Here is a 12,739-nt window from a genome sequence, read left to right as displayed (position 1 = left end):
TGCTCAGGACACTGACTTTCAAATATCTGGGTTTTTTTTAAAGCAGTGCCTTTTTTTTTTTTTTTAAGAAAAAACATTTTATGAAACCCTAATAAAGAAAAAAGATGGAATCCAAGCAGAAAAGAGGCCGGTGGCCAACCTGTTTGGCCATCCTCTAGACCTAGGCACACCTCCAGGAAACCAGAGAATGGACTTGGAAACACCTGATCTTTGTTCCCACTTATTCAGCATCCCAAAGCCCTCAAGGCTTTCGTGTTCCTTCCTTGGTGCTTCAGTACTTGGAATAATCTCTTGAGTTCAGTCCTTTCCATCTTTCAAGGTCCTTCCCAAAGACTACCTCCTCCATGAAGCTTCCCTGGGTCATTTTGACTGGGTACAATTTATCCCTGCTTTAAATTTCTTATAAAACTCTGATTGTTAAGAATAAAAAGAATAACAAGAAAAATAATACCTTACTATGCACCAGGCACTTCTCTAGGTGCATTACCTCAATTGACTTAATCCTCACGCAATCCCGTTGTCATAGATGCGACAGAGAATTTAGTTAAGTCTCCTCTCAAAGTCCATATAGTAAGCAAGTGATGGAGCAAGATTGAAACCAATAGTCTGGCTGCACAATTGCAAAGTCCAAGCGCTTAGAAACGTTCTATTGTCTCTCTATAAAGGTATTTATGCATTTTACTTGTTCAGAGATCCCAGCATTGCCCACTTCCCCCACCCCACAGTACTGCCACCACTGCTACCACCAAACTTTGAAACACCACAACCAGATTATATGTTTTTTGAGGGCAAAGACCATCTCCTACTGGCCTTTATGCAGCGTCAATACAGTACTCTGCAAAAATAAGTACTCAATAAATAGTGTTAATTTATTATTAATATAAAACAATAACATCTATTTCTATATACTTGGGATAACTTGAATTATTATTGAGACTTCTACATAGCCTTAGGAAGAAGGTTTTCCCCATCATCTTTTACAGGTGAAGAGACAGCAGTTCAATGATATTAATTAATTTGTAAGATCCTGACCAACGTGGGGTTCAGCTTCTGGCTATGACCCTGGACAGCTCCTAAGTCCCAGCTATTTCTATTGTACGATTTTATCCCAAGACTGAAAGCAAGAAAATTCTTTGTAACATGAATGATTTAAAAATAAAGTTTTGCAGAAAGACCAGAAAAAAGTTATTTGTAAGGTTAACTTTATTTTCAAGATTTCTGTAAGATGAAGTATGCTATCATTTGAGGGGTCTTTTAGTGATTCACTGATGGTGTTTGCCAGGGACTAAGTGGGAAAATCACCTTATTCTGTTGCCTTATGGGTCCCCATTAAGGCAAAAAGGCCCGGCAAGGGAACCTCCAAAGACTGATGCCCTATTTCTGATTAGCAGTGGCACCATTTAGTCTTGTTTTGCTGAAATAACAAATTGGGATCCCCCTCTGCTAGAGCCACTAGCCAGAACCCAGGGATAGGAACACTGACCTGCTGTTAAGTGAGCCACGTGGACAAGCACTTGGACTCCAGGCTTCAGCTCAAAGTGCACAGAGTTCAGGTTGAGCTTGTGAATCAGTAGTTCTGATACCTGAAAGAAGAAGTGTCAGAGTGAGTGCCACCAGAACTGTGCCACCAACTATATACAAATATGCTGAGCAATATTCACTGCACTGACCAAGGCATCCCAATATTATATCTGTGAATGATATGAATGAGTTTTATATGATTTTGAGTTTTTAGTCCACAATATGCTGATAGGATTATTTTCTAAGCATGACTGGACTTTACATCTGAATTGTTACAAAATAGGACAAACTATTAGTAAATCAGATCATATCTACTCTTATAAAATTATCCTGTTACCAGCTTGGAGAAATCACCCCTGGTTTTCTGAGAGGGTATTTGTTATACACAATGATTTAAAAGAAGTAAATATATACAATTTACAAATTCTGGTGAGATTCATATCCATTTATTTTACTCCTTGATAGTGGACTCTACCTTATTCCTTTCTTTGCTTCCCTTCTCTTCTCCAAAACATACCCTGTGGCTTTCCCAAAATGGATATTTCATGGATATTTATTGATGGTAAATATTGTTCTGCTAAAATAGTAAATTATACATTTGCAACAAAGTGTAAATCACAACTTAATGCATTGGCTGACTCTTGTTTCGTGCTTATGAACCTAAAACCACTCCTTAGGCTGACACATGTGTACTGGGTAGACGGATGGAATTCTGGGCCATGAAATAACCCCAACAAGGGACAAAGGACCTTGTTTTGGGTAGTAACAGCATAAGGTAAGGTTTTCTAGACAAGGTAAAATGCTGTTCATGTGTTTAAAGTAGAAAACCAGCTCAATTTGCTCTGTTTCATTCACCCTTTCGAGTAATTTGTGGAGAGCTATCAGACAAAACCACACTCCTATTATCTGGTCTCCTTGCCTCATTTTTAACATTCTAATCACAGTGTAATATTTTATTCATATGCAATTTAGGTCTAGTTAGATGCTTTCTGAACATCGTTCTGCTAATTAAATTCTTAAATTATCTTTCCTTTTATATTTATAAAGTTTCACTTAGTCTACTGAGTTGTCAAAATGACAGCTTTGGTCCTTTAATCAATTAAGCAGGGCCTGATGGCTTTGTTTTCAAGCACAGAGTCTCCTGCAGAGGTCCCTGTCCAGTAATGGAACTGAACTGCCCTGCAGATGAACTTCTTTGCTTAACAGGAACTTGGGATGACTGTCAGTGACCTGTGGTTGAGCACCTGGGATCCAGTTCAAGCTCAGCCTCTCAAATGTTTCCACTTGGCAAACCACACAGAAGAACAAGGTTGTGATAAAATTATGTTGAAAACAACTTTATTCTCTCTATATAAGCTACTCTTTCTCCTGGGTACTGAGAAGCTTCCAGAATGTTCCACGTTTACAGAAAGAGTGGATTTCTAACACAGACTGTGTAGAATGGTTTTCCTTTGTGTCCTGTAAAGTGTTACAATGTATAAGTTCCTATTCTATCTTCTTCTTATCATTCAATTGTCAAGGCCTTTCTAAGAATCTGACAGTGGATTTTTTTTTTTTTTTTTTTTTTTTTTTTTTTTGCGGTACGCGGGCCTCTCACTGTTGTGGCCTCTCTCGTTGTAGAGCACAGGCTCCGGACACGCAGGCCCAGTGGCCATGGCTCACTGGCCCAGCCGCTCCGCAGCATGTGGGATCTTCCCAGACCGGGGCACGAACCCACGTCCCCTGCATCGGCAGGCAGACTCTCAACCACTGCGCCACCAGGGAAGCCCAACAGTGGATTCTTTAGTAGAGATTAATCAGAAAGGTTTTGGCTATGAAATAAACATATACACACAGAAATGTGTGTATATATGTGTGAAATATATATAATTAAGTATGCATGAAATTCATATGTTTATATACATACGCATACATGTGTGCACATACATACATACTTATATTTGGAGAAAAAAATATTTTAACTCAAATAGGAAAAACTTATCAGAAGGAATTAAGGAACTATCCTGTTTTGCAGAGTCCATCACAGACAAAAGGGGACTATGTATTTGCATGAGAAAGGCTTCTTTCTTTCAACCAGCTGAAGTGATATTTCTTTCTTCTCCCTGAGAATGTTTCTTCAATACTTTGTGGGAAAGAACTTATGCACAGAAACAAAACTAAATAAAAGTTACACTGCTTACAAGAATAATCTCAATTAGAACCATATATTTCTCTACTCAAATGAGTATGAAACTGTTGACAGATTTTGACATTACTTTAAATGTTTTCCACCCCATCTGCAGAAATGTTTATTCTGTATTGTTTTCATCAGTTCATGAATTGTTATATACGTTTGTACATTATATTATCTATGCACTGAACACTTTGTATGGGCAAAGTTGCATATTTCTTACTATTTTTTTTCTAACACAGCGTATCTCAGGTGTTAGTGTTGGTATCTCCATTGAAAGGACATGGAGCTTAAAGGACATTGCTAAGTTTACCCAGTTAATATTTGAAGAATTGAGATGAGAATTCAGTTTTGTTTGACTCCTAATCTTAGGACATTTCCATGAAAAACATTTTCCTTGAGCCAGCTGACAAAGACACAAAAAAAAATATTTGGAAGGAGGTCCAGCTGAGCAGATTTAGGAGATAAAAAATTGCAGCATTTCATTAATTATGCTTCTATCTCTCATCCAACTGTGAAGCACACAACTTAAAACACCAGTCCCATGTCAGCTGACCAACATGAGCTACAGGCAATTCCTAACCTTAGCCTCAGGATTGCCACACTCTGTTCACCAGTTAATATAATTTATAATGTTTAGGACGGTCTTTGGCTATGAAAGGAGTAGAATAAACTGCAACTATAGAACAGTGTGGTGACAGTCTAAATGGAAAGAATGCAAGTTTGCATGATAAAGACTCAAGTGAAATAATGTGTAATTTCTGGGAGATCCGTCCTCCTAAAGCAAGTTGAATCTATTCATTTTTCTTTTTCTGTCCACAATGTGTTGTCTTAGCAAATTTCATTTATCCTTTATACTAGCATCCCTCTTCTGCTGCTCTCCATTTTCTGTTCTCCTTCAGCTAAATAATCATGACCAGGGCTTCCCTGGTGGCGCAGTGGTTGAGAGTCCGCCTGCCAATGCAGGGGACACGGGTTCATGCCCCGGTCCGGGAAGATCCCACATGCCGCAGAGTGGCTGGGCCCGTGAGCCATGGCCACTGAGCCTGCGTGTCCGGAGCCTGTGCTCCGCAATGGGAGAGGCCACAGCAGTGAGAGGCCCGCGTATCTCAAAAATAATTATAATAATAATCATCATCATCATCATCATCATCATGACCAAAGAAACAATATATTATTCTTAGTATCTGCCTATTTGGTGGAATATGCCTATGATTCAAATGCAACCCACTCTTCGTTTAAACTACCACTTAAACAGACAGTGGGAACTCAATAAAAATACTTGGAAAGACACCATCAAAAGGGTGTAGTGGAAGGGAGCTGGTAGAGGGAAAATAGCAATTCTCCTCCTCATCTTCTTCACAAAGTATGATGTTTAAGTGTGATAATCAGAATAGGTTAGGTCAGGCTGAGGTAATGATGTTAAAATTTTGGGGACTTGAAACAAAGGAAGTATATTTCTTGCTTACACTCCATATCCACTGCAGGTAGGCAATGATGCTGGGCTCATTATAGTCACACAGGGACAAGGGCTGGTAGATCAGCCCCCTCAAATGTACACAACACCATAGGAGGGAAAAAGCATTCTTAAGGTTCTGTAACTGGCATTTGAACATTTCAGCTTGGAAGTGACGCTTATCACTTCTGCTCCCACCTCACTGGCCAGAATTAGTCACATGGCTCTGTCTACAGAAGAGACTCATGGGTACGACCCTACTGGTACCCAGAAGTGGTGAGCTAGAGATGTTTAGTCAACAGAAGGGACGGTTACCATGCGAAGAACACATTCAACATCTAAACAATGTTTAATGAGACCAGTAGAGGAAAACAGACTCTCAGATCATTAGAATGGAGTGTCAAACATTGAAACATGAAGAAAGAGAAGTTTAAGGACAACACAGCAGTTGGTAATTTATGAAACATGAAACCCAAAGAAGTGGTACAAAGTGAAACTACAGATTCAAAATGGGCTTAGGCAGATTTATCCATGCCAAAGCTACATTGGGCCAAACAACTAATGCTTATATCTGAAGTTGGGAGGAGGGATGCAAACCCTACTGAACATAAATAGCATTCTGGTGCCATGTTTAGAGGGAGACTTGCTTGGGATGACCTTGCAACTGACCCAGTCAGTCAATCCTGATCCTGTTAAGTTATGAAGGCCCCCTCAAAGAGTAGTTGAATGATATTACTTTTGGAATCAACAGAGAAAGATCTTTCTCAATTCATATAGCATGATTTCTGGAATAAAACTTGGAGTAAGCAATGGAGCAAACATGAATTCTATTTAACAATTCTCTGTTTTGTTAGCACGACAGAATCAGCTTGATTAAAGTGCCTAAGAAGTTTTTCCTGGATGACATAATGAAGAAATAATTTGTCCATATTCACTCCTTTCCCTTGGATTCTCCAACACCACCTCTAAGCTTCTCTTTTTCTGCTTTTGCCATATTCCTTTGGCACAACTCTTACCTATTCTTTCAATTACAGTTTCCTGTTTTAGTGACCTTCCTTGTGAACTCCAAAATATTTCTTCAATTCCTCGCTTTAAAAAATCTGAACAAGGCAGACTGAGTATACAGAAAATAGTCTGAGATGATTTATTACATTTCATAATGAATCTTTAATTTCTAAAAATGTTGCCAATAGACTGCTCCATTTCCAAAGGCACCTTTCCTTTCCCTGGATTTTGGATTCTGCATCTGTCAAATGTATATGGTAACACAAACAACCGAAGAGGAAATTCCTTTTTGGTGGTTGACATTTTGTCCTTAATCTTTTTGTTCCTTTTAAATGCACTCATACCCTTTAAGGATTCAGCAAGACAACACCACGTAGGCTCCCTATCTCCCCAGCACAGCATCACACCCAGAGCATGATGGTCCTTCCTCCTTCCAGGAGAGGCAGATACAGATCTGAGGACTCAGAGAGATGCCTGGGAGTACAGTGGTGGAGGGGGTATGGTTTGCTCCACACCTGAGCAGCTGGCTTCAGGGTAGCCCTATCCCTGATGAGGCCAGCTAAGGGCAAGTGAGACTTTTCTCACTCTCTGGAGATGTGAAGTAAAGAGTGGTGGAAGCCTCCGAGACAGAGGTCACTTGATTAACCCAGCCCAGTGTTATCCGGATAACAAGGTCAAGTACTTCTCACTGTGAGGAATTTTCAATTTATTTCACAGACAAGATAGCTCCAACTAAGCCAGCATCTCTCCTCCCCTGGGAACATTATTAGAGGAAGCTGAGGAAGGAGAGCCCAGAGCCCTTTGCTGGGGCCCTGCCCTCACAGTCTTCAGGGTCCATCTGGCCAGGGTCCCACTCATTGCCCTGCTGGGAGTTCTGTGCAGTATCTTTACAAGAAAGGGGCCAGAGTATTAAGAGGGGGGATAAAGACAGCTCTTCCCAAGTTCCATCTGGGATTCAGAGTGCAGCCTTTAAAGGAGTGGGGTCCTTTCTGTTGTTTGGTTTTATTTTGTATTCAGTCAAAATTTCTATGTAATTTATGACAGAGGAAGTCAGTTGCTTTTGCCTGCCTCCCGTTCCTTCTCTTCCCCCACATTTTTCTTTAAGGAACCATATCCTTATTTATTCTTTGCCCATTTGGTTTAGGAAGGGATCCCTAAACTCCTGATCCAGGGAGGGTATAAAACATTGAGTTGTTACTAATGGACCTCTAGTCTTCTGATTACCAGGCTAGTTAAGACATGCCCACTTCAGCCAAATTGAGTCAGTGAGAATTATCACCCTGGGCTCTTGGGGTGCACTCAGGGGAGAGGCAATGTCTTTTGAATGGGGCTGATAAGATGACTAAATATAAGACTGGGGCTTCCTGTGGCCATTCTTGTCATCCTGTGTGTTGGCTTCATTCTCAGGCAGACTTCCCATGTGGTAGCAACGAAAAGAGATGGAGAAAGAGGGAGAGAGGAAGACAGGGGAGTAATCTGGTGATGCTTCCTCTCGGAGTTCATCCACGCCTGAACTGTATCCTTGGACTTCCCAACTAAAGAAGCTCATGACTTCACCTTTTCCCCTTAAATTTGTTTGAATAGAATATATGTTCACTGCCTCAGGAAAAAAACCCTGCAAAAACCCAAAGCAAAACATATCTTGTTCATTTCCTGGTACAACAGCCTTGGTATCTTGGGGGGCCCACAGAATTCAAGTGGTACCCAAAGACACATCTGCAGCATGGCGGAGCAAGGGGACTGCTAGGCTTGAGAGTTAGTTGCAGAAACAGAACTTCATTTTCCTTGAAGAGTTGTGTCTCCTCAGGCAATTCACAGCTCCCTGTTGGGGCCTGAAGTTCTTCATTTTAGAGAGACTGAGTCAGAGAGAAAGATTAAAGGACCCCTCTTAGGACAAAACCTATAGGATTCCTGTGGGCAGCCCCTATTTTGCTGGTTCTTGACACAAGGCTTAATTTGTATGTTGATTTCATAACTGCACTTATTAATCAGGGTAATGATACTCTCCATAAGACACTGATTTCTTATGTGCTTGGTTTGGCATTTGTTTGGTCACTGTATTTAGTTTGAGTCCTGGATAAGGCTGCTACACTGGCAATTCCCTTAACCAGAGTTACGATCTCTCACTTGGTACTCTGTTTTCCCTTAATGCCATCCATCCATGATAACTTAGATGAGTCATCCTCCCTCCAGTTTACTCATTCATGCATGTTCTTTCTGTTTCCTGTTGTCCTTGTTCTCTTGTGCAATTTCATTCATTAATCTTTTTCTCCTTATTGTCACCATCCTCTTTCTTCCAATACATGCCCTGGACGATACTAGTCTTTAATACTCTTACTTTTCTTTCTTTTTTTTTTTTTTTTTTTGCATTTCTCATATACTCTCCTCCTATCACAAAATGTCCATAAATGTAACCACCATCTATTTACCACTTACTGAGTATCTACTATAGGTCAAGGGCTTTGCTGTGTCATTTCTTTAATGACCTCTCAAACACCCTCTGAGATAGGTATTATAGATTATGTGATTTGGGCTGAATTACTTAACTTTTCTGAATATTTGTCCTCTATAGGATATACACAATGAATATAAGAGCTGAAGCTAGAAACCTGGTTTATGTTTCTCCAAACCTGTGGTCTTTCTAATAAAATGTCTGGACTCCCTACATGTGTACCAAATGTTAAGTCCCACAGCTTTCACACAAGCCAAGCCAGCTGCCTTTAGATCTCTAATTAAATGGCTCATCAATACCTATACCAGGCTGCCTCAGGGATGATTACTCAGGTCTCTGAGAGTGTCCCTGGAGAAGCCACTCAGACAAGACCGAATAAAGAGAAAGAAGAACTCTAGGGAAAATAGACAGTCAAAGCAAGATACACAAGTAAACCAAGTTTAAGAGAACACACCCCTCTTCTTCCCACATTTCCTCTCAAGGAAACATCTAGAAAATATATTTTAGAGAAAAAATGAAAAGTATGAGAAATAGGGATGCACAGATGACGTGGTACCTGGGAAATTAGCTGGCTTTAAATCTGGACTCTTCCATACCGAGAAGACTATATTCTGGATTTCATGGACAATATAAGATTTCCAGAGGAGGAACAATTATAAGCGTCCCTACCTACATGCCTTGGATAGCGATCTACCTCCCCTCTAGGTCTCATGAGCAGTGTGGTGATAAGAAATAATCCATTCTTTCTCCTACTGAATTGCAGGTGCAGAGAATAATTTGTCAAATACAGTGGGAAGTCTAGAGCTAGGGCTGAGCAAAGTCAGATGTAGGTCTGATGGGTTCCCTGCTGCCCGACCTCTACCTACAGTTCACTAGGAGATGGGGTTCAGTGGGGCTTTCCTTGACAGCCCAGTTATTCAATTACTTGCACATGAAAAACAATAGAGAGGTGAGTCTTTTGCCAAGTGAAAAAGTGGCAGTTAAAAGGCGGGTGTGCTCGCAGATAGGCCAGCCTATAATTTGGGGTTGTTAATAAGGCTATTATAGGAGGTTCTCAAACCATCTTGGAGACTAGAGATCATGGGACTAGATTATAGATTTATTCTAAGTAAACTGAAAAGCTCCAAGTACTGGAAGGGAAAAAGCCAATATTTACTTAGTGTCTGAGAGGGATCCTATTTTTAATCTATCTGCCAGAAAGAATTGAGAAACCAAAATCATGTAGTTTTTAACAGGGGAACCAGACCAAGACTGATCTTTTTTTTTTTCTTTTTTGCGGTATGTGGGCCTCTCACTGTTGTGGCCTCTCCCGTGTGGAGCACAGGCTCTGGACGTGCAGGCTCAGCGGCCATGGCTCACGGGCCCAGCCGCTCCGCGGCATGTGGGATCTTCCCGGACCGGGGCACGAATCCATGTCCCCTGCATTGGCAGGCGGACTCTCAACCGCTGCGCCACCAGGGAGGCCCAAGACTGATCATTTTAACTGAATGGGTGAAGAATAAGAACAACGATAACATCATCATAGTAATAATCTTCACTATAGAGATTGGATAATCTTTTGAAGTTAAAAGGAAGGAAGGGAGGAAAAAAGACCTAAGGGAGCAGAAGAGAGAGAAACAGACACAGACACAGACACAGACACAGACACAGACACAGACACAGACACACACACACACACACACACACACCCTATTACTTCAGAGGTGGTGGAGACGAGGAGAGAGTAGACCCCACGTAGCCAGGAGAGGTGCTTGGAGCCAATATCACTCATTTATTATAAGCTCAAATCAGGTCATCTTAGTATGGTGCTGATTCATGATTTGTATGAAAGTTGTACCTTTTTAAAAAGATACATCATTTGATTCTCATGGTACTCCTATGATGTAAGTGTGTGAGGTAAGATATAAATGGATTTGACTTCTATATCTTGTGTAGCCTCTTGCTTTTTTCCCCCACCTAATATCTTGGACAGTTTGTCACATCAGTACACAAAGATTTATCTCATTCATCATAAACACTGTAGAGTATCCCACAGCATGGGATATAATCTGAGTGATTTAGCCACTGCTGACAATACACACTCTTGCACATATTTTTTGGTGAAGCTGTAGTTAAATCACCAGATTATGTTTCTCAACAGAGGACAGGAAAGTGGAAGACTCCACAAACAGCTGGCACCCTTGCTCCCAAGTGGAGATCCCCCAGAGCTGCTGTCGTGGTCAGACACTAGCAGGGTTGTGGCTCAGACTGCTGGGAGAAGCTGAAATGTCACCTGAGGACTCACCTGCTCCAGGTCCTCGGCTGACCTTTTGTTTTCTCCTGTGGGATCCTGATAGGGCAAGACAAAGAGCTCGGCAGCGGTGGGTAAGCCAGGGAGAACCGCCACCAAGATGTGCTGGCCCAGAACCCCGGTGGCCTGAGGGAGAGACACAGAGGCGCATGTGAGTCCTGCAGGAAAGCTGATGAGAAGGGACCATGTGTTCAGAAGAGAGCTGGGTGGGGGGCGGTGAAGAAGACACAAAGGTGTGGAGGTGGGGTGGGAAAGTAGGGTCCTGGGTGCACCAGTTGGGGAGGGATGTGAGAGACATTACTGGGTACAAGTCAGACTCTGAGGTCTGATCCCAGCTCCATCCCCATGAGACCTGAAACACTTTGCATCTCCTCAAATTAAAAAGTGGGAATAATAGCAGTACCTGCCTTGTATAAGTGAGTGGACCTTGCCAGTGAGAAGGCCGTCACTTACTGAGCTTTATCTTCTACCCCTCATGCCTTAACACTTTCTAACCTAGCTTCCTTCTTCCTTGAAGCATTAGAGTTATTCTCCAGACTGACCAGGCATACCTCCATCACCTAACCTAACCCCAGACCACAGCCCCCAGGCGTCTTCTGAATTCTCCACAGCGTCATACCCTGATGACCAGCCGGTTCCAGGAAGCCCTCTCAGCCCTTCACTCTGCTGCATGGAATCTTCTATTAAAATCATAGATATCACTCACTCAAGAACTTCCTCTTTCCTGAGCCCACTCTCTAGATGGTTCTAGAATCCACGGCTACAATCCTGGCTTCTCTCTCCAGCGGCCAAGTCAGAACGTCATTTGGTTGTTTTATGAGAACTTCTCATATTCACCCCAGAAATCTTCATTCTGCACATGGATGACTGGAGCCACTCCTTTCCCAGATACCCTAGCTGGGAGCCTTATCTCATCTCCAGCACCACACTCTCCTTTCCATGTCCTATCTAATCAGTCTATGAGATCTTGACAAGTCACCCTCCACGTGAATGATCCTATTGGTTCCTTCCTGTTTAAATGCCCCCCCCCCCCGTTAATATCTCAATTCAGCCTTTACACTTTCTCCCTTCAAGTTTTACAACAGCCTTCCCATCTCCAGGAGACAGGCTACTACTTCCAGATTTATCTTCCTACAGTCCAACGCAGATTGTGTTTCCATGTCCAAATTCATGCACAAATTCCCACTGCCAACTGGGTTAAAGATATATTCAAAGCCTTCTGCAATATGGTCCCACCTTTCTTTCCTAAACTAATTACCCACAACTCATAATGTCATCTTACGCTTAGCCAAATAGACTCATGTACAATTTCTCAGTATTCCAGCCTTTTCCTGCAAATGTTTTTGTGCATGCCATCTCCCCCAAAATGTCTTTTCTATACATTTGCTGCTAGAACATTACTCATCCTTCATAGGCCCTCGTAAAGTTCACTTATTTCAGAGTATTTTTCATGATTTCCCAATTAGATGATTGTTGGTTTCTGAAATCTACATTTATACTTTTTTCGAAGTAGCAGGAAATTCCATTTATTGGGTCCTTACTATGTGTCTGGCATTGTGCTAAGCAACTTCTTAATCCAATGTAATGTGACACCCCCTAGTGACTCTTTGGAGCAAGTGTTATTACGCCTCTTTGTACAAGTGAAGACACGTCACGGGCTGGGAGTGTTCAGGAAGCTGGCTCTGAGTTTAGAGCGTAGGGTGTTTATTAGGGCACATTCTTGGAATCAACGTCTATAGAAGCGAAGGCCAGGAAGCAGGAATGGGCAGAGGAGAAGCTGAGCTGTGATAAAGGCCAACAACAGCCTCAGAAGATCCTGGAAGGAGTGAGAATGGCCCTTCAGAT

The 12,739-nt window shown here is 41.8% G+C and overlaps 1 protein-coding gene across 7 annotated transcripts in view; it reads right to left on the bottom strand.

Moving 5' to 3' along the window:
* The window catches only part of SORCS1 (sortilin related VPS10 domain containing receptor 1), a 572,111-nt gene that overhangs the window by 20,780 nt on the left and 538,592 nt on the right, over positions 1–12,739 (bottom strand). For all 7 annotated transcript variants that reach the window (XM_060099829.1, XM_060099837.1, XM_060099849.1 and 4 more), the window contains 2 exons: positions 10,889–11,020; positions 1,484–1,583 (listed from right to left, as the gene is read on the bottom strand). In XM_060099829.1, the coding sequence (XP_059955812.1) occupies positions 1,484–1,583; positions 10,889–11,020 (232 nt within the window). The remainder of the gene's footprint in view (positions 1–1,483; positions 1,584–10,888; positions 11,021–12,739) is intronic.

Source organism: Mesoplodon densirostris, chromosome 1 (genome assembly GCF_025265405.1).
Source record: "Mesoplodon densirostris isolate mMesDen1 chromosome 1, mMesDen1 primary haplotype, whole genome shotgun sequence".
Taxonomy (NCBI): Eukaryota; Metazoa; Chordata; class Mammalia; order Artiodactyla; family Ziphiidae; genus Mesoplodon; species Mesoplodon densirostris.
Note: the sequence above shows the minus strand (reverse complement) of the source record. Positions and strands in the feature narration are given on the sequence as shown.